The sequence below is a fragment of the Vulpes vulpes genome, chromosome 3 (assembly GCF_048418805.1).
Source record: "Vulpes vulpes isolate BD-2025 chromosome 3, VulVul3, whole genome shotgun sequence".
Classification (NCBI taxonomy): Eukaryota; Metazoa; Chordata; class Mammalia; order Carnivora; family Canidae; genus Vulpes; species Vulpes vulpes.
Genome location: NC_132782.1, coordinates 125880186 through 125903697, shown reverse-complemented (window position 1 = coordinate 125903697; position 23512 = coordinate 125880186). Strand labels below are relative to the sequence as shown.

General features: G+C 36.1%; 1 protein-coding gene across 3 annotated transcripts in view; it reads left to right on the top strand.

Annotated features, from left to right (window-relative positions):
- SNX7 (sorting nexin 7) overlaps positions 1-23512 on the top strand; it is a 152848-nt gene that overhangs the window by 92850 nt on the left and 36486 nt on the right. Inside the window, exon 9 of one of the 3 annotated variants that reach the window (XR_003234695.2) lies at positions 261-399. The exons of 1 other annotated variant lie outside the window; for it this stretch is intronic. Coding sequence is in view for 1 of the 2 variants with exons in the window: in XM_072754536.1 (XP_072610637.1) it covers positions 261-347 (87 nt within the window). In the remaining variant the exon portion in view is untranslated. Of the gene's footprint in view, positions 1-260; positions 680-23512 lie in introns of those variants that run through there. One more of the 3 variants, XM_072754536.1, reaches the window with a different exon arrangement.

The following is a 23512-nucleotide window of genomic DNA, read 5'->3' as shown; positions in this document are numbered from 1 at the left end:
TTTCTTTCTTGACAGTGGGGTAATACTGGATCATGTCAGAAAACTAATCCATGCTCTTTTTTTTAACCTTTTATATTTTCCTCTTATTTAGCAATGGTATCCCTCATTAGAAATTAAAATATGTAGGAAACAACAAGGTTTCTGGTGGGAGACAGGAGCAGGGTAGATTGCTCTAGGAACAAATATATAAGGATTTATTATCCTTTCCTACTGAAAGTTAACTACTGTTGATCTCCTCGTGGTGTATTTCCATTATTCAGTGCCTTGCTACATGGGAATCCTTCCTTGCATCACAGACTGACCTCCATATGGAAGAAACCTCAGAAGATAAACCTGAATCCCATTGAGGACATCTGTGTGATCTTTGGGAGACAGCATCTATTAACCAAAGTTATTCTTTCTGGATGGGCTGTGTCCTTGACGAGGTGGATGAAAAACATTTCACACTATCTGGAAAACCAACAGCTAGAAACTCAGGTATTCCAGATAATTGATATGAATTTGGAAATATATATATATATATATATAAATATATATATATTTAGCTTAGTTTTTATTTTAAATTTATGTGCCAATAATTACATATAGAAATTTTTTGCCCAGATATTTGTTTGTGGAACATGTCATTTTAAATATATTATGAAGACTCAATTTTAATAAAAAGTTTAATATGAAATGATTGGGTGTGGTGTGTTCCTTTTGTACTAGTAGTTCAAGCCTCTGAAGCAGATTCTAATAAGAATTCAGCATGTTATGCATTCACCTCTATTTTATCATGATTTTCTCTAAAATACTATTCACTTTGACATTAGGAACTTGAAGTAAATATATAAGAATTATTTAGTATTATTAAATTTAATGATAAGTGTTCACAAGTTGGTTTGGTAGGAATAAAATAATTGTTTTTCACAATTAAAAAACATTACTGAGATAGATTTAAATTATCCTTTGAGTTATTAGTTAGTAATCCTATGCAAGCTGGTAATACTGACGATACAAAGTGATTTCATGTTTATTTTGTGTCTATATTCAGAAACTGAATATGTTGATTATTTAATATTTGCTAATTTCTTGAAAATAGATTATTTCTCAAGACTTTAAAGTTTGAGGTATTTGGCCATGCATGTTGTATTACATGCATGACATTAAGTATCATTTGGGTATTAGCCTTAAATAAGTGTCACAAAAAATAACCTGGACAGTTATTTTAATCAAAGCAATAGATACACAAATGCAGATATAAAGCTAAATGTTTTTCATAAATACCGGCATGTATAATTTTTTAACCCATTTATAATGAAGAATCTGGCTCCATTTTTTAAAAAGATTTTATTTATTTATTCATGACAGACACACAGAGAGAGAGAGAGGCAGAGACACAGGCAGAGGGAGAAGCAGGCTCTATGCAGGGAACCAAACATGGGACTCAATCCTGGGTCTCCAGGATCACACCCTGGGCTGAAGGTGGCCTAAACCACTGGGCCACCGGGCTGCCCTGGTTCATTCTTTGATGTTAGATCACTGGAAGCTTTTAAGCACTTTCCCTCTTCCCCTCTTGTCGCTTCTGGTCAAGCTGTTAAGAAAGCCCAAATGCTCCCTCCTTTGGCATTGATAGAAAGTTCAAACCATATAACTCCTCTGTGTGCAGAAACCCACTCCCTGACCCACCATAAAAACTCCAAGTCATTCTCCTTCTCCAGATCTCTCAAACTGTTTACAGAACAACCTGAGAGGCCTGCCTAGCTCTCCCTAGAAAGCCTCATTGTGTAAATAGTAAACCTTTCAAAACCTCTTAGTGTGTTTTTGGCATCACTAGCCTTGACATCTGATGCAAATTTTGGGTGAGAATCCTTCCTGTTTATCAGGATGGCTGCAACCATGTTGCTTTGCAAGCTATTTTACTACTCAAAAATGTGTTTCCCCATCTAGATATAATGGAGATAATAATCTCTATCTCACAGATTGTTAAAATGATATAGTAAACTTAGAACGGCTACCAGAGGAAAGTAGGAGGTGAAGGAATTAGGTGGGGTCGTCAAAAGGTACAAACTTCCAGTTATAAATTAAGTCCTGGGGGTATAGTGTACATGATGCCTATGTTAACAATACTGTATTGTAGACTTGTAAGTTACTAAGAGAATAGATCTTAAAACTTCTCATCACAAAGGAAAAAGGTTGTCTAACTATGCTAATGTGATGAAAGGGAACTAATCTTATTGTGGTAATCATTCTGCAATAAATCATATATCATTATGTTATACACCTTAAACTTATAAATGTTAGATGTCAATTATATCTCAATAAAACTGAAGAAAGAAAGAATACCTGCCAGAGAAATGGTAACCAATAAGATCATTAATTATTTAAGTGGGAGTCACATAAAAATGCTTTATATTTAGATACAGTACTTTTCTTTTTCCTCTTTAGTTTTGCATGTCCTTCCTCCTCCTTCTCTTCCTAACCACATGACTGCTGCTCCACATACACCCCATGCATACCCACACAGCTAACTCTTGTTAAGTAGTATGATCCCTCCTTACATTTTTCCATCCTCATAGTATTCAGTACACATACACACACAGTTTTAAAATTTGTTTTGTAAAAATGAAGTCCTATTATACATGCTATTTTGCCTCTCATTTCATCACTCAACAATATCTTGTGGAAATGTTCAAAGTCAAAAATAGCTCTAATACATTTCTTAAATAGCTCTACAATATACCAAGGTGTGAATATGTAGTAATTTATGCAGATATTTTGTTTATAGTTATTTTGCTTCAAATTTTTCATCACCTCAAAAAGAAACCATATACCATTTGGCTATCAGTTTCTAATCACCACCCCCTCCCATATTCCCCAGGCCTAAGAAACCATTCATTCTGTCCCTATAAATTTGCCTATTCTCATTATTTCATATCAGTGGAGTCCTATAATATGTGATATTTAATGACTGGTTTATTTCACTTAACACATCTTAACAAATACTGTAGCATTTGTCAGCACTTTATTCTTTTTTTTTTAAAGACCAAAAGATTAAAAAAATTTTTAAAAAAAGACCAAAAGATTCAATTTTATGGATATGCCACATTTTGTTTATCCATTATTATTTGTTCTTTCATTGATAGACATTTAAGTGATTTTCAGTTTTGACTATTATGAATAATGATGCTATAATGTGTAATGTATATACATTTTTATGAGACTATATATTTTCATTTCTCTTGGGCCTTTTTTCATAGGAGTGGAATTGCTTGGTCATAATCGCAACTATAATCATATAAGGAATTGCCAGATTATTTTCCAAAGTGGCTATACCATTTTACATTCCACCCAGCAGTGTATGAGGGTTCTGATTTTCTTCACATCCTGATGAATGCTTGTTTTCTGTTTTTGTTTGTTTTTGTTGTATTATAGCTATCCTATTGGATGAAATGATATTTCATTGTACTTTTGTATTGCCTGTTGCATCTTTTCACGTGCTTTTGGCTATTTGTATAGATTCTTTGCAGAACTGTCTATTCAGATCTTTTGCCAATTTTTAAAGTGTGGTCTTTTATTATTGAATTTAAGAGTTACTTATATATTCTATATAAAAATCCCTTATATTGATTTGCAAATACTGCTTTCACTTCTTGATAGTGCACTTTGAAGCAAAGAAGTTTTTAATTTTGATGAAGTTCATTATTTATTTATTTTTCTCTTGCTGCTTATGCTTTTAGTGTCATTTTTAAGAATCCATTCTCAAATCTAAGGTTATGCAGATTCACCCCTATGTTTTCTTCTAAGAGGGACTTTTGGACTTAGATCTTTGATCCATTTTGAGTTAATTTTTGCATATAATGTGAAGAAAAGGCCTAATTTCATTATTTTATATGAGGCTATCCAGTTGTCTGAGCACTATAATTTTCAACACTAGGGGACAAGTGCCTGGAACTCCTTATGTTGTCATCTTAGAGATGGAACACCTGGTATAGCTTTTGAATTAGTTGTTGAGATGTGTGTTATGATGGTTGTTGTTATTAATTTGGAAATATGACTACTGTATACCTCATCATAAAAAGCTGCTTAACAAGAACAAAATAACTCATTTTCTTTTTACTTAAAAGAAAGATCTGCCCTGAAGTTTACATGTACTTTTCATTCAACACATGCCTTTTTTCAATACCTGCTTCCCAAACACAGATTTCATACTTTCAGTTAGTTTTCTTGAAGTCGTACAGCCTTTCAAAAAAGACAAAGAAGGATGTTAAATGGATGTGCCATGGCTATTATATAGAATTGGTAATAGTATGGTTTGAAAACAGTTTAAGTCCATCTTATACTATTACTTGTAGCCAGGTGTTACTGTTCTTTGCCACACGCTCCCTGTGGATTCCACTCCCCTCACTCCATTTACCTAGAAGGAAATTAAGTCTTCACCTAAACTGACTATTCAAAGCAGAAACATTAATGCTGAATTTCTGTGTCATTTTGACCTGAAATCCTAGGGAGAAAGAAATTTATTTCCTGTGTTCACGGAAAATGAGGTTGTACTTGGATGAAAGTCATCATCATAGAGGATATTCATGTAAGCTTTGGAGTCAGTGGACTCAGGTATAAGATCCGATTTGGGGATATTACTTGTCTGGTCCACAGTTTGTACTTTCCTTTCTCTCTCTCTCTCTCGCTCTCTCGCTCTCTCACTCTCTCTCCCTCTCTCTCAAGATTTTAATTATTTATTCATGAGAGACAGAGAGAGAGAGAGGCAGAGACACAGGCAGAGGGAGAAACAGGCTCCCCGTGGGGAGACCAATGTGGGACTCAATCCCAGGACCCCGGGAAATGACCTGAGCTAAAGGCAGACACTTAACTGCTGAGCCACCTGGGCGTCCCCCTTCTCTTTTTGTATTATTGGCAGTTGATTGGGTAGGAAACATATATGGCCCATGTTTAGAGAACTACAAAGACACACACAGACACATACTTTAAATAGGAAATCATCACTGGACATGTGTATACTCCCAAGAAGATACAAATAAAAGTCTAGGTTTGTTTTTTTCCTTTCCTTTCTTTCCCTTTCCCTTTCCCTTTCCTTTCTTTTCCTCATGCCAAGACTACCTTAAGATAGGAGGCTATGAAGTGAAGATAAGTCTGCTTATGCTACTGACCATCTATATAATAATTTCTTTATCTTCTCCTTGCTTTAAGCAGGTTTATAAGTTATTATTTTTCAAAACTCACAGTAGAATCTATGCCTTGATCAAGCCCTATAATGGATTGATTTCCTTTTTTATTGTGCTTTGGCTTTGTTCTTCCATTTGTCTTTTCCTGTTATTATTTCAGAATTACGATCATCCCACTTGACAAAAGAACATATCAAACTACTTTAGATCACATGGAATTGATGCACTTACATAACCAAAAGGAAAAGGGTATATACTGGTCCTGAACAGGTATATTTCTCTTTCTGTCATTATTTTCTACTTCTCTTGAAAGAATTGACTTCCTTTCCTCCTATTGCTACCTTTACCTGAGACTCGTTCTGTGGTTTTCAACGGGGGTATATTTAGCAGAATCTAAAAGTATAGTATAGTATAGTATAGTATAGTATAGTATAGTATAGTATAGTATAGTATAGTATAGTATATCTAGAGATGTTTTTGGATGCCACACTGTGGGAGAAGGGTACTACTGGCATCTAGTTGGTAGAAGTCGGATGCTACTAAACATCCTATGATGCACAAGATAGCCCCTGCTACAAGAAGGTATTTGACCCAAATGTCAAGACTGCTGAAGTTGAGAAATTCTTGGCTAGATTAGTGTCCACTAGTAGCTCCTGGATTTGAGTTCCCAGCTATCTATGAGGAAGGAAAGAGCTCTTCCCTTCCAGTTTTAATTTAGTTGAAAATTCCTAGGGAAGATCTGGCTTGGGATACAACCAAAGCCTTCCTACCCCGCTAAGCCCTGCCTCCGGCCAATCTTGGTGGCTAGAAGCCAAAATACTTTTATCAACACAGCCTTGGTCAAGTTCTCACTTCTATACAAATTGCAACAGGCAGGGAGCTTATGACCAAACGAGGATGGCAGCTTTCACTCAGACCACATATTAGATGTTCACATGCCAAAAGAAAAGAGCTACTTTATGCAGAAGTAAGAAGAATATTGGGGAAAATAAAATAATACATTATGTCCACCTCATAATGGTAGGAATGAACCTATGTTCTCATTTTAAAGTGAAGATTTCATTTTATTCATTTAGAATTTTTCAAGTTCTATACATTTATATAATTAACAATATTCTATTCTTATGCCTAGAATTCTTCAATGAGAAAAGACTAAAAATAGCTCTTCAAAGAACATGAATAGAGATTATAAGTGTAAATAAACCATTAGTCCAGCACATATAATTACATAGGAAGTCAATCATAATTCTATTGGCTAAGAAATAGCACAAGACTATGAAATTAGAGTCATTAGTATACTCATCTGTATTGAAAATACAACCTTTAGATTGGGTCTGATTGAGCCCAGTGTATAAAGTATTTTCCTACGCTGAAATAAGGCATTGAGATTCCATCAAAGTACACTGATGTGAAGAATATATTGAATGACAAAGCTGTGATTCTTTTACAAATATGTTCAAATACATGATCATCTTACATGAATGGCGGATTGAGGGACTGCTACACTCAATTTCACTAAAGATCAATTCAATATTCTCACTGTTTCATAAAGATTTGAAATTTAAGAATAATGAAATTAAGCTACTGTATGGAGATAACCAGATCTTTTAAACCAGGTTATCACCTAAGAAATGTGAGCTAAGCACCTTTAATTTAAATGTAACAGATGACATCTATTACTGATCTTATAATCAGTCTGTTCCTAGACTCCTCCACCGTGTTATATATTTACCCCCATTAGCAGTGTTACTGCTTTATTCTGGCAACCTGTGACAGAGAAGGGATGATTGTCCATTTGAAAAGCAACTGATTTTTTTCATTATGTCTCAAATGGGACTTGCACAAATATACAGTATCTAAAAAATAGTTTCACAGCTAACGCAGTAGTATCGTGCCCTCTTATTTCCTTCTCTATAGATATTTTGCAAAGGACATAGTTTGCTGTTACATAAGATCAAGCCCTATTTTCTTTCTCTTCTGTAAATCAAAGGAAAAAATCATGGATTTCTTACAACTGCAGAATGACTAGAGCCACCTGGTAGATATAGTATGACTTCACAATTTTCTGTCCTTAACACCATCATTCATCAGGTCCTGGAAGCTTAAGCTTTCGTCATACTGTTTTATTTCTGTCACCTGGCAGATATACTTTGTTTGGAAATCTAGAATCATGACATTTGACAACCAGATCTTAATAATATCTCAATCAACCTTTCTTATATGATAAAAGCTCCAAGGAGTAAAATGACTCTTAGTTGCTTGCTCTCTGTATTTTGTGAAAATTAATAAAAGGAAACCTCATTTAAGAAGAAGTCTGGAGGCCGAAGGGGTAGCTGTCCTGCCCTACAACGTGTCATCAATTGCAGACCCAGCAGGAAGAGACTTATCTTGCAGGTAGATAGTGCTTTAGCTACTATGTTACTGTTCCAGCAGGAGGAAGAAAAGTTTCTCTTCTCTATCAGGCAACAGCCTAGCCAATGAGAGGCTCTCTTGGCTCAGCCAGTGAAAAGCCGCTATCCTTTGAACTCTCAGTTTACTTCAATGGCCTTTCTGTTTATAACTGCTTTCCTAACTTCCCCCTTTTCTCCTATAAAAGAGTATTCCTCCCCTTTCTTCTCCAGATTGCCCTATGGTTTTGCTGTAGCTTGCTTGTCCCAGAGTGTAATTCTCTGCTATTCCTGAATACATCTTTTTCCCCCCTTGGTAAAATCCTGGAAGTTTATTTATTTATTTTTTAAAGATTTTTTTTAAATGTATGTGTGTGTGTGAGTGTGTGTGTGTGTGTGTGAGAGAGAGAGAGAGAGAGAGAGAGAGAGAGAGAGAGAGAGGAGAGAGAGACAGACAGACAGCAGGGAGGAGGAGGGATAGAGGGAGAAGCTGACCCCCCATGGAGCAAGGAGCCCAACACAGGGCTCTATCCCAGGACCCTGAGATCATGACCTGAGCCAAAGGCAGATGCTTTACTGAGCCACCCAGGCACCCCTGGCAGTTTTATTTTTAAGGTTAACAATTTCATCATTCCTTCTATACTCTCACTAATGGAAAATCAAGTCTTTGCCACAGCATCCCTGGATTTTAGCAGCATCTCCCCCTTCAATATTTTACTCCCTTGCAGGCTTTCTCCCTGTAGTCTCCAAACCACAATTTTCTGACTCATTTCATTCTGGCAGAGTTTTCTTTGGTTCGCATTAAAATCAGAAAATTAAGGACAATGCACTGTAGTTTTCATACTGCCAAACTAAAAATTCAGTTTATAAATTGTTTAGAAACCGTGTGTTTGTTAAAGTCATTAATGTGCCTCTTCTTTTATGAGGTATTTGTAATGCAATGTCCTTAACTGGTAAAATAAGAGTTTAACTATCTGTAATCATTTATTTCTTCGTCAACTGGACTGGACCACAGGGTGCCCAGAGAGTTGGTTAAACATTATTCTAGGTGTTTCTATAAAAAGTATTTCTGTTGAGATTATTATTTAAATTCATGGACGGAGTCAAGCAGATTGCCTTCCTTAAGGTAAATTGGTCCTCATCCAATCAGTTGAGCTCCTAGATAGAACAACAAAACTACGAGAAGAACTCCAGCTGCCTGACTGTCTTCAAACTGGGATATTGGCTTTTATCATGCCTTTGTATTCAAACTAAAATATTGGGTCTTCCTGGTCTCCAGCTTGCCAACTGCAGATTGGGATTTGTCAGCTTCCATAATGTATGAGCCAGTTTTTTATAACACACACTGTGTCTTTTTCTGTCTCTTTCTCTCTCTGCACACACACACACACACACACACACACACACACACAAACATACACACACACATCCTATTGGTTTTGTTTCTCTGGAGAATCCTGACTAATGCACCATCATTTTGTCTTTCATTTTTTAAATTGCACTAGTTGGTGAAATCCAAAAGTAATCTGTGCTCTGTCCCCTCTACTTGCTCTATCTGATTCTATTCCTTTATCTCATTCTATTCCTTTAAGTCTATTGTCTCTGTCTTACGCCTATCAGGGCCTAAACTTGTGCACTCAGTTTTATCTGCTTGCCGACTGTATAATCTCATTCTTGTGGCCATCAGTTGCCTTTATTATTTTTTTTAATTTTTTTTTAATTATGATAGTCACAGAGAGATAGAGAGAGAGGCAGAGACACAGGCAGAGGGAGAAGCAGGCTCCATGCACCGGGAGCCCGACGTGGGATTCGATCCCGGGTCCCCAGGATCGCGCCCTGGGCCAAAGGCAGGCGCCAAACCTCTGCGCCACCCAGGGATCCCCATCAGTTGCCTTTATAGTTTAAATGAAGTTGAGAAGATATTAATTAGTACAAGGCAGAAGAAGAAATTTTGATTGGTATTCCAATATATTGTCCCACTATGATTAATTATTTTAAAAAAGGTATAATCTTTTCAGTATTCCAAACTTAAGTGCAATTTTGAGATATTTAATAATATTTACCAGTTCACAAGTCCTTTTTATGTGTCAGGCAAGCTTGGTTATGATTTCCTAGCACTTTCCCATTTCTGTCAATTCAGATTCATAGATACTATGATCTCTATTGTTCAGGAGCAGACTGGATCTTCGGAAAATTAATTCATCCATTATGATCAAGCTATGAAATAATGGAGCAAGGATAACCCAAGTCTCCTCTCAAAATCTTTGTGTCCTATACCACTGCTTCTCAAACTTTAATGTACATCAGAATCACCTGGGGATCTTGTCAACATGCAGATTCTGATTCAGTGGATCTGAGTAGGTTCAACATTTTTAACAAGCTTGGAGGGGATGTTGATACTTCCAGCCCAAAGACTACATTTTGAATTGCCAAGGTTATATCATTATTGGGAGTGTGCACACTGTGAGAATCTATTACATGATATATATAAAATCCTCTGTTTACTTGAGCATTAGAGTCACACTTTGGTCTGGCTCTATCACTTATAGTTCTGTGACCTTAAAAAAATTGCTTAATTTCCTTTACCTGTTTTATAGAAATACTAATAATAATAACTAATTAATATGGCATTGCGTAAAATAATGTATGTAAAGAAAGGTCGATATATATTCAGGCCACAGGTTGGGCATAAAAAATAAAAGGATCTTAGAAGGATATAATTGTTTTCCCAGAGAGATCAATCTTACAGCATAGGCTTCTTCCTAAATGGGAAAATCAATTTCACTGTTACATAATCTAAAATAGAAACATGCAACTATTAGGCAGTGACAAACCCACAGGTATTATACTAATCAAGAAAACATTCCCAATTTCTAGCTCTATGTTTTTTAACCAGATGTAGGGTTATAACAAGGTGATCTATGAGCAACCTAAATTCAGAAAGAAATAAAAGTTATCTGGAAACATTCTTCCTGGCAACCCAATTCTGACATCTAGCTTATAAATGTAGAAATAATGTTCTTGTGTGTTTAATAATGGCTTTAGATAAACTCTTAGATTGTTAGAGGTAGAATTAAATTCTGAGCATACTGTAAAAAAGAAAAAAAAAAGACATTTCAGCATTTAAAATTCTGAGCTTGTTAGTTAAGTATTCTAGGCCCCAATTTCCCATCTGTGGAAGGGGGAAATTAATCTGCCAAGATCTACATTGCTGGGAGTACAAGAATAAATTAAACACAGCTGACTTTGACTACTTTCTTTAAAAAAAAAAAAGTATTAAATTTTACATTGCTTCCTCCTATTTACCCCCAAATACTTAAAACTTAGAGTCCATCTATGAATTTAGAACTTCCTGAGATAAGGTAAATTAATGGTCATAATGGCTAAAGTATATTACAGTAGAAAAGATTCAGAATGTGATGCATATGTGTGAATAAAAATAGATATAGGTACATATTTAAGTTCATATTTACATACATGAATGTGTGTGTGTATGCTTGTGTGGTATGCATATGTGTATAGTAATTAGTGGAAACACATATGAATTAAAAATAATTGGACCTGGAGGCCAACTGCATGCATACTACTGCTTATCTTCCTCCCTTCTTCATGTATTACTATTCTCCCAGGTGTGAAACTATGTTGGTGTTCGCAAGGTTATCGAACAATGAGATCCTTTAAAATGAGACAACTATTTGTGTGTGCCTGCTGCCACTTTAGCATGTGTAATTCTTTAAGGCTATAATTACACATGTTAGAGAGGGAAAAATTGAACTTCCCCAGTTCCTGTTTATGTTTCTCTTATTATGAGTCATGGGGATTGAAGAGATTGTTTGTATTTTTTTTCTAAAACATGACAGTTACGGTGATCTTTTGGTAAGATCAGAAGAACAATGCTTTCTCATTTTAAGAGGAATCATCCCAGAACATGCAATTTAAATAGCTAATCAGAGCTGGTTAAATGAGTCATTTGATAATTATGCATAAAAGATCTTCTCTTTCTACTTGAAGTATTATGATTACTGATGTTAAAATTAAATTATTATTGCTTATAAGTGGTTTATTTTGAACAACCTGAGATTCTAAAATCTTTTGAAACATTTTATATTCAAATATCATCATATATGCGTCCATTCATGCAGTAATTCACTAATTCCATAAATATTCCACAGCTAATAGGTGCCGGACACCTTCATCTGTGCTGTTGTAAACAATAATGGTAAGATAAACATAACCTCCCCTCAGTAAGCTAATAGTCTAATGAGGAGACAGGTACCATACATAAATAATGAATAAATATCAATAATGCATGCATGAGTCTTAGCATTAGCTGATAGGGAAGTTACAGAGGCTGGAAACAGAGATGTAGCTGGGGAAATGAACTCTGTAGCAGAAAATCCAGCAATTTGGACTTGATCCAGGCTGGTATCCACATCCAAATTGGTCCCATTTCACAGAGGAAGTATTAGAAGCTGGAGGCTTCAAGCAGAGGAATAACTGCACACCAGTTCCAGGAATGCAACCAAGGTATGAAGGACAGGATCCACTCTGCTGGAAAGAACTGGCCCAAGATGGAAAGCTAATACTGACAAAAAGTAGGATCCATTTGGCTAGAATAAGTAGGAAACTGACTCTATTAAGTTTAAACTAGGCAGAAATGTACCACTTAGTGAGGAGCTACAGGAAAGGGTGGTTTAGGATCAGCTTAATCAGGTCTCCCCACCTCTGCCTCTGCAGATCCTTGTCCCTGAGTACTTGTCTTGTTGGCCTGTCTGTCCTCTTTCTGCTTCCCTCACAGCGTGATGATGATGGCTTGTGGTTCACATTCACATACACAGTATCTAGAAACTGTCTTCCCATGGTTCTGATTTTAAGAAGAGAACTCTTGGGGCACCTGGATTGCTCAGTTGGTTGAGCGTGCAACTCTTGATTTTGGCTCAGGTCATGATCTCAGAGTCCTGGGATTGAGCACCAAGTCAGGCTCCATGCTCAGTGAGGAGTCTGCTTGAGATTGTCTCTCTCTCTCTCTCTCTCTCTCTCTGCCCCTCCTCCCACTTTCTCTCTCTCTCTCTCTCTCTCTCTCTCTCTCTCTCTCTTCCTCTCTCAAATAAAAAAATATTTAAAAAGAAGAGTAGGAAAACTCTTTTCCAAAATAACCAATAAACTTTTCTTTGTGGCTCATTTCTCCAAATTGGAATTTATCCCCACTTGAACCAATTCCTGTGATGATTTTGTTGTACAACATTTTACCTAGACCTGAATTCCTGAACCAATTTCATAAAAGGGGAATGAGATTGCTCTTTTTAAAAAAAATATTTTATTTATTTATTCATGAGAGACACAGAGAAAGAGAAGCAGAGACACAGGCAGAGGGAGAAGCAGGCTCCATGCAGGGAACCAATATGGGACTTGATCCAGTGACTCTAGGATCGACGCTCTGGGACAAAGGCAGGCCAAAGACAGGTGCTAAACCACTGAGCCACCCAGGCATCCCTACTCTTTTTTTTTTTTTAAGGTTTTATTTATTTTGCTGGAGAGTGAGAGTGAGAGAGAGCAAGAGAAAGAGTACACAGAAGAGGGAGAAGCAGACTCCCCACTAAACAGAGAGCCCGATGTGGGCCAGATCCTAGGACCCTGAGATCATTAGCTGAGCTGAAGGCAGTGCTTAACGCCCCCAAGGGAATGAGATTACTCATTCTATCTAGCCCACTCCTTGGTTTATTATCAAAATTTGGTTTTCTTTATTAGTTAGCACTGGACCATTTGATTAGCTTTTTCTCAATTTTTTTGAAAGTAGAGAATCAGATAGGATTTCATACCCTACTATTAGAGAGTATCAGATAAGGAGGCAGGCTCTAAGACAAAATTGGAACTGTCAAAGATTCAGGCAGGATATACCTATTAGAGATAAAGGGGAGAGGGGTAGAGAAAGGAAAGGCTTCAACCTGCAATGCAGATCTGAACCTGAGAAAGGAGAGGTGGAAAGAAAGGAGACTGGGTCTCAATTCGAAGGGCCCAGGATGTAGCATAGCCTCGAGAAGGTCCCGGGCTCAGGAGGCAGCCCCAGAGCCAAGATGACTACTAAGAGCCCTGCGTTGGCAGAAATGGCCTGGCTCTAACCCGGCTACCAGGCTCAGTCCCTGGCTGTGAGCAGCCTGCGGCAAGCATGACCTGAACATCACCGTGGATCCCAGTGTGTGGCAGCTGGAGGCTGCCTGCTGCCTGCACCTCTCGTGGTGACATACTCAGCTGCTGTCTGTGTGGTTGTCATACAGTGTTTCTTTGCTTTCCGCTTCTGGGAAATATAGAAAGATTTTACCAAAACTTATTCGATGACAATTACTACTACTTTGATTCTTTTGCATTGAGGCACCCTACCCTGTTCTACAGAATAAGGGCTTGGGAAAATATTAATATTGCTAATTTTAGTAAATCTTTGCCATTATAATAAGTTTTGATAAAGTGCTTTAATCTTAGGTATTTTTTAAAAGATTTACTTTTTTATTTTAGAAAGAGAGAGGGAGAGTGGGGAAGAGAGGCACAGGGTAAGGGAGAGAGAATCTGTAGCAGGCTCCCCGCTGAGTGTGGAGCCAGCCCTACATGGGACTCAGTCTCACAATCCTGAGATCATGACCTGAGCCGAAATTGAGAAGCAGATGCTTAACTGACTGAGCCACCCAGGTGCCCCTAATCTTAGGTATTTTAAATATATTTTTTGTCAAAACTTTGGATTTATAGTCTTAGATTATTCAATTTGTAGAAAATGCCTACCATATAAACTAAAGTGTGTCTTTATTTTTCAATCCAAAGAAATGTATAAATTCATATTTCCATGACCATCATTTCCTTTCTGAATTTTGAGATAGTTGCCTGGAGAGATAAGTGATACAAGAGAAGATGGGTGCACACATAAATAAATAGGCTGCTGCTAGCTTTTCATTTGGATAAAATAAACCATCACAGTCTTCAGCATTTCTCATATGGACTCTTAGCTTTGGTCATGAAACGCATTCACTGCTCACTGGAGCAATGCATTCTTTTCTGATCTTCTGAGATGGATAAGATGAAGTCATTAAATAAAAACTAAATAATCTACTGTAGCCAAAATTCCCAGCATTGACAAGAATACAGCATTTTAAATTGCACACACACACACACACACACACACACATATAAATTGTTTAGTGACCAGTGTCTTTTACCTCTGGACAACTAGGCATAGTAAAATTCAAGTTGTGTAAGAGAAGGACCTCTCTTTTGTAAAATGGAAGAAAGTCTGCTATAAAAGGAAGGATGAGAAAGAAAATAAGGCATGACTTCTAGAAAACAGAAACATTCTCATGGAGTTTTAGAAAGGACTATATTTAGGAGTTAAGTATCTAGAAATTGGTTACCAAAAAGATTACCCATGACAGAATAGCTCTTAAATTTTTTTCTTCTGGGGACCCCTGGGTGGCTCAGCGGTTGAGTGTCTGCCTTTAGGCCAGGGCGTGATTCTGAAGTCCCCATGTGGAGCCTGCTTCTCCCTCTGCCTGTGTCTCTGCCTCTCTCTCTCTCTGTGTCCTTCATGAATAAATAAAATCTTAATTTTTTTTTCTTCTGCAGTCTCAGGCTGTGAAGACTGCTGGCCTGTATGATCTTCCATGCTTTTCTCTCTACCCAATAAATTCCAATTGCTTGGATCTGCCTGGCATTCTCTAAGCACTTAGTATATGTTCGTGACTCTGAAAATTGGTTCTTTTTTTTTTTTTTTTGTACTGATAAGTTCTTCACTCCTGGCTTTCAAACTTCTATGCATCCTTTAAGACTGACCTTAAGGGGCACCTGGGTGGTTCAGTGGTTGAACATCTGCCTTTAGTTCAGATTGTGATCCTGGGGTCCTGGGATCGAGTCCTGCATTGGGCTCCCCACAGGGAGCCTGCTTCTCCCTCTGCTTATGTCTCTGCCTCTCTCTGTGTCTCGTATAAATAAATAAAGTCTTAAAAAAAAAGATTGACTTTAATATTACCCAATCTTTGATTTATCTACTATCTCCAAATCACTTTTCCTTCCATTCTTCTATGGCAGTTTATAGGTAGACTTATTTGTTTAATTATTTCTAAAAAAGATCTTTATCTCAATAAAGATTTGACAAAATTATAAGATATTTGAAATGACTTGACATATGTATACATTGTGAAAGATTTCATTCATTGAGTTAATTAACACACCCATCACCTTACATATAGTTCCCTTCCTTTTTTTTTTTTTTTTGAGAAAGTATAAGTCTTGTCTTAGCAAATTTCAAGGATGCAATGAAATGTTATCAACTAGCCAGCATGTATACATTATATTCTCAGACCTTATTTATCTTAGAACTGAAAATTTGTACCCTCTTACCACCCTCTCCCTATTTACTGCACCTCCCACCCCTGGCAGCTTTTCTATTTTTATAAGTTTGGCCTTTTTTTTTTTTTTTGTAAGGTTCCACATGTAAATGACACCATGCAGTAGTTTTCTTTCTCTGTCAGGTTCATCGATGTCAAAATGGTAGGATTTCCTTCTTTTTTTAAGGCTGAATAATATTCCATTGCATATCTATCTGTCTTTCTGTGCTCACTTTACATTGTTGTGGGGTAGGGAAACTTAGTCTCAGCACACAGGCTAGCTTGAGCTACTAATGCCTTGGAAGTTTTCAATATTTTCCTTATAATAAAGAAATTCTCAAAAATGTTCTCACATATTTACATCACTCAAGAAATAAATGCCAATACTGTTCTTTTTCTCCTTGAACTTACAGAAATTATTTCTCTCTAAGGCCTGGTACAACCTAGATATTAATTTTCTGGATAATCCTAAAAAGACTGATCAACACATTTATCACCAATTATTAGGTATTGATCAACTAGTGGGCTGAATATTATCAAAACCTCAGGATTCTTCACCACTTAGTTATGCAGATAAGAGAACCAAATGCTCTCTTAATTAAGTTAAGAGTGAGGAATCGGAGGCTAAGACATGGATTTGGATCAATCATTTATTATCTGTGTGATCTTTGGCATATCTACTAACTTTTCTGAGTGTCAGTGTTTTGTTTTGTTTTGTTTTGTTTTGTTTTTCCTGTAAGAACAGTGTGTTAGTTTGCTAGGGCTATAATAAAAAAATATCACAGACTGTATAGTTTAAACAATAGAAATTTATTTACTTACAATAATGAAGTGAGAAGCCTGAAATCAAGATTCTTATCTTCATAATCATGAAACCACATATCATTTGGTTATGACTTTGCAAAGATATAAGTAAGGTACATGAAGCAGCCTACCTAGCACATCAAGACCACTTCAAACATTGTAGTTATTATTTTGTTTAAAATATATATTAATCTCCATGTTCCACGGTTTCTGATTTATGTACTGTTTCATTCAGCTATAAGTATCTTTCAAATATCTATTTATGAAGTTAATGGTGAAAAAGATAAACATCTCTGCTCACAAGCATTCACCAGACCCCACAAAGTATGAACACAGGAATGTTAATACTATACTACCCACTTGGAGGAAAACTTGGGTGTTAAGATCATTAAAATCTGAAAATTTTAAATAAAAGTTTTATATTTGATTTTGCATTCTGAATTTATGTTTACATTACATTAGGAAAGATTTGTTCTAATAGCTATTTAACAGTGTGCTATTAGATAACTATTGTTTTTTCTTAAAGATTTTATTTATTTGAGAGAGACAGAGACAGAGATAGTGAGAGAGAGCATGAGTAGGGGAGGAGAGGAAGAAGTCAGCTCCCCGCTGAGCAGGAAGTCTGATGCAGGACTTGATCATAGGCCTCTGGGATCATGACCTGAGCCGAAGGCAGACTCTTGACCGACTGACCACTGATGCCTCTGTTAGATACTATCGTTAATACTTAGTTTAGAGCAAATATGACTACTTAGCCTCCCCCCAAAAGAATATATGTCATGTAACTTTCAGGGTCTTCCTTTTGGATAATGTAAACATCTTGCCCTTGATGGGGATTAACTGTACAGTCATGGAAATACTATTAACAACCAGAAAAAGAAACTGTATCTCAGATTTGGCAAAGTTAATTTATTCCTTTTAGCTTTCAGAAAGCTTTCATAAAAGTAGATAACAAAGAATCTAATGTATAATCTTGTTGTGAGTGGGTGGTTATACATTGAGATATCTGACACCCAGTTGTTAGAAGATCAGAAAAATGCAAAGCCCAACTGAAAGGCTAATTGTGTTTTGTGCCACATGTGGCACAGCAGTAACAGAGAGGCACACTGTGTGTGGGAAGAACACTCTTTCTGAAGGCTGAGAGCCATTCATTTTGCAGTATGTCCAAACAAAACTTATAGAGAAGAATAAATTTGTTCCACTTTTCTTACCTTCATTCATTAACTTAATAATTCATTCATCAAAAGATCTTTTAAAATAAACAAGAGGAAAATTATTTATTTATATACTATTTCAGCATACATTTATCTGGTTCTAGTTCAAAGAACAAAGGGACACTTGACATTGAATTGATTCAGTGATTCTCAAACTTTCCTCTTACACCCTCATTTTCCCTGACTTAACTGCTACAGGGAGCTCTCAGGAGCTGTTATCAACTGGGCACATGGATCCCAGCCCTTTGAATTCAGCTTGCCTAAAAGGAAAAAGGAGGTTGAAGAGGTGGAGAGCGCTATCTCACCAATTCCGAATACTCGTGGGCTCATGGGTGACTGCCCTCATCAGCCCACTGGCTTTGAAGCTCCATTGCTGCTGTATTTCCAAGCTCATAGTCCTTTGAGAAACCTGTGGCCACAAATGAATCTGAAATAGAACTTGGGTAACAATTTGGTATTGATTCTGAAATAATTTGCGTATAATATTCTATATTTGATACAGGAAACCATGGTTGCTTCAACAAATTTGTAAGCTATAGAAATATCATTTTTTTCCCATTGTGAATCTTAGGAAAAACAAAGGGCTACCAGACCACAGTGCTCTTCCAGGAAAAGAAATATAAGGGATGAACAATCCTATTTGATTACACAGTAACAATGAATATTTTTGGATAAATTCTTTGTCCAGCAACTTACATGTGATTAGTCTTTACTTGATATTATGAGACCAAAATAATTATTACATTTTTACAGATAAGAAAGTAAGACTTGCAGAAGTCAAATAGCTTATATAATCTCACATGACAATTAGAGTGATCCACACCAAAGATCTGTGCCCTTAACCACTACTCTAAACTGTCTTCCCTATTTAAGAACTCCAGGCTTTTGCTTATTTATTTTAAGATTTTTTATTTACTTTTTTATTTGAGAGAGATTTAGAGAGAGAGAGAGAGAGAGAGGAGGAGGAGGAGGAAGAGGAGGAGGAGGAGGAAGAGGAGGAGGAGCAGAGGGAGAGGGACAAGCAGACTCCATACTGGGTGTGGAACTCAGGTGGGACTTGATCCCAGGAACCTAAGATCATGACCTGAGCCAAAATCAAGGGTCTGATACCCAACCAACTGAACCACCCTGGTGCCCGCTTATTTTTAATAAGCATAAACCACTTTGCATTTCCTTGAATCATTAGATCCATGGTGGTGGGAGCAGCAGAATTCTCCCAGAAAAGTCCCTTGAAAAAGGGAGGGAATGTCAACCCCACTACTTAGAGGAAGAAAGAGCCACTCCTGCCGGCCACAGCAACTGTGTCTCACCTTTAGAAACCCTACTGAGTGGCAGAAAGGAGGAAATATCAGTGTCAACACATTTGATGATCTACCAGTTAAGACTTTGAGAACTAACAGTAGACCTGTGTAGAAGGGCCTTTATCCTGTATCTGTGTAAGGTCACTTCACTTCCTAGGATATCTGCAAAATTAAGGAATGTATTAGCTGGCTATTAAAGTATTTTCTACCTCTAAAATGCAAGTCTATGAAATACTGCATTCAGAATGTAGATTATCTTCCCTTTACCCCAATTTCCATCTTAGATCTATTATTTCCCTTCTAATGCTCAGTTCAGCCTGTATTGTTTCTTTCTTTATGAAAACATGTACACTCAGGAGAGAACTAGAATAGTGAATACACAAGTGTCAATGTCACTTTCAAATACAAGACTTTAAAGAAACTGTGCTATTCTTCCAAGTTAATCTTTGTTGAAGTCTCTTAATCTGCAAAATAACATTCTAAGCAGAAACCTCAAAAACCTTGCTATTAAGAAGAAGTTTTAAGCAAGACCTATTGTTACTGTATTGCTTATGTAATGCTTACTGACATTTTAATGGCAAGAAGTGCCATGATATACTTTGTAAATCCATCATGAATGTACTAATCTATTTATTGAATATCACTATTTTTACATCAGTTTTGCAGTGGTCATTGGGTAAATATTAGGCCAGTTTCTTAGTAGTGTATATTTAACCTAGTTATTATGAGTGTTCCATCATCTGAACAGGGGGTTGTTCTAAATTCTACTTGTGATTTTTCACTTTGTACTATTGTACAAGCAATGCGTGTTACAGACTATTTGTAATCACTTCTATTTTTTCCTCAAATAACAAAAACACCTTACATCTAAGGAACTTTCATACCATTGTTGCTTCGAAGTCCTTTGATAAAAATACTACAAAAAAAAAGAAATAATTCAAATATGTTTTCTTGGTACTCTTCAGAATCCATAGCACCCAAGATAAAACTACTATTCCTAGATTGTCTTATGGTTCCACACACAACCAGTTCAACCATTTTTGACTGATGTGGTGAGTCAGTTCAGTGAAACAACCTGTAAATTTCATCTCATGTACCACCAGTCCAACCAATTTAACTGAATTCCCAGGGAGTTTGAAACAACCAAGCAATCAACTCAAGCAAAGAAATTAAAGTAGTAATTTTACTTGTAGGTATAGTCTAAGTGATTGATATGAAGTTACATAGGTTGGTATATTTTATCCACATAAAAATTATGTTTTCCTTATTATAAAATATTCCTATTGATTTATTATGTTTTTACCTGTATATTCTTCTAAAATAAGTTTACATGGAAACATCCTGAATTTTAAAAAGAAATGGAAAATGAATAATTTCTACATTTATCTCTATAGTCTATTGAGAAGAGCTTTAAGTTGGCAGTGAAAAATAAAGTTAACACATGGCACTTTAACAACTGTAGCTAATCAAGAATAGTATGAAAATATTAACTTTAAAAAGCAATTTTTAAAAAGTGCAATTTTTAAAAATATTTACTGAAAGCTATACACATTCAATGACAACAACAATTTTGGTGAAAGCTGTCTTTTTCTTTTTGTATGAATTATTTCACAGAGAAATATCTGAGTTTCCATGACTGTATGGACATTATAATTTCTTATGCACTGTCAGAATGCTGAACGTTGCAGGCTGTCATTTAAGATCAGAATGGATACACTTAGGTATATCCACTTCCAACTGAGGTGGAGTAACTGAGAATGGAATTTCCACTGAAGCTGAAAAAGGAAACAAATGCACAAAACATCTGAAGTAAGAGTTACTGGGACACTAGCCTCAGGTAACATAGGACACTGATCCTGAAAGTTCGGAGAAAATGAGGTGCACCCTATGATTTCCCTAGCTTATTGTCTTGACAGAGTTTCCAGGTCATAGAATATGAAGGCAGAACCAAGCCAGAGTCCAACCAACTCCCTGAGTTGAAGAGCAGAGCTGAGGATCTGAGGACAAAAAAATGCTGGAGTTTGCCTCTTCAAGGGTCTGGAGAGGAGAGAGTTGCACAGAACAGGAAATCCAGAGATCTGAGAAGGACTCATGTCTTTAGCATAGTGTAGGTGAGTGCATGGTGGGAGGAAACTACTCCAAGGCCAGGGAAAGAACCGCCTGCATGGAGTAAAGGTGACAGTGCCTGGCAGTGACAAAGGGCTGAAAATAGTCCTTTCCCTCCATGATTCACGGGGCATCAGGTGGAGCTCGCAGAAGTGTCCTTATCGATAGTGGGAGATAATTAGTTTTAAACACTTCTCCAATCTTGCCTAACAAATCTTAAAAGCAAGTTCAAACAGTGTCCGTATAAATTAACTGTGACTCAAAACAAAGCTCAAGAATATATATGATAATACAAAAGTATCCAGCATCTACCAAAATAAAATTTATAAAGCCTGATATTCAATAAAAAATCATCAATGATTTTGCCAACTGGCAAAATAGTAGAAAAATATGACTCATAATGAAGGGGATAAAAATCAATCAGTTGAAAGCCAGAGCTGAAACAGATGTTAGAATTAACCAATAAACATATTAAAGTAGTTATCATAATTCAATTTTATATGTTCAAACATTAAGTATAGAGATGGAAGATATAAAAAAGATAAAAATTGCATTTCTATAAATGCAAATTAAAATGTTTGAAATAAATAATACACTGGATGAGATTAATGACAAATGCAACATTGTATATATAAAATTAGTAAACATGAAAATTAGGAATAAAAACTATGAAGTTGAAACAGATGAAAGACAATTTTTTAAAAAAATGAACAGAGAATCTATGAGATACGGAACAACAAAATCTGAAACTTGAAAAGTAGTGAATATACTTATAGTCAAAGTGGCTGAAGGAGGGGGGCAGGGACAGAAAAAAATGTTTGATGAAAGAAAGGCTGAAAGATTTTTAAATTTAATGAAATCTATGAATCCACAGATCCAAGAATCTCAACAAATCCCAAGCCCAAGAAATAAGAAGTCAACTGAAAGTCACATTCTTGATCCAATTGTTAAAAGCTAGTAATAAAGAGAAAATTCTTAAAATCATTTATATGATGAACTTCTATCCAGAGTATATAAAAAACCTCCTCTAACTCATTAAAACAACTCATTTTTTTAAAAATGCGAATATGAAAAGACCAAGAAAAGATATACTACTGTGGCAAATAAACAAATGAAACAATACACTACACTACCCATCATTAAAGAAATGCAAATTAAAACTATAATGAAATACCACCACACTTCTGCTAGAATGGCTAAAATTAAAAGGTGTGAGCATCCCAAGTGTTGACAGGGATGTGAAGGAACTGCATCTCTCATTTGTTGCCAATGAGAATTTATAAAACAAAAGAGTATAATACTTTGAAAAAAAGTTTGCCAGTTTCTTACCAAGTTGCACATACCTCTGTGATCCAGCCATTCTACAACTAGATATTAACTCACGAGAAATATGTCCATAAAAATATCTATACAAGACTGTTCAAAGAAGCTTTAAAGTTCATTGCCAAAATCTCCTAACAAATCGAATGCCCATAAACAGGTGAATGGATAAGCAAACAGTTATGTTTCATACATGTATATAGTATATATTAGTCTATGCAAAATTTATATAATGGAATACTGTTTACCAATAAAAATGAACTCTTGATACATTCTGCAGTATGAATTAATCTCCTAATAATTTTGCTGAATGAATGAAGCACATAAAAATAGAGTATTCAGTATAATTCTATCAAATTCTAGGATATGCAAACCAATCCCTCGTGACAGACTAATCTGTATTCTGTAGTCACAAACGAATTCAGGTGCAGAGTAGTGTGTGGGCGGAATCAGGAGAGGCCAGAGAGAGGATTTCTATAAAGGTACAAGGAAACCTTTGTGAGTGATGGAAATGTTCATTACCTTGATTGTCTTAATTTTGCGTGGGTGTATACATATGTCAAAACTCATCAATTTATACATGTTAAATATGTGGTGTTTGTTGTGTGTTAATTTTACATCAATAAAGCAGTCTAAAATATAAGTACGTTTAGGAAAGCATACCCTTCCCTGGCCCTCGCCACCCGCTGTTAACACTCTAACTCGGAGTGCACCACAGTGTCACAGTGGTAACATTTTAAATTTTTAAAAATTTTATTTTTAAAATTTAAAAAATATGTGTATGTTCCTTTGACATTACTATGATCTTATTCTAGGATACAAATTATTGACTAAGTGTCTTTGCATATAAAT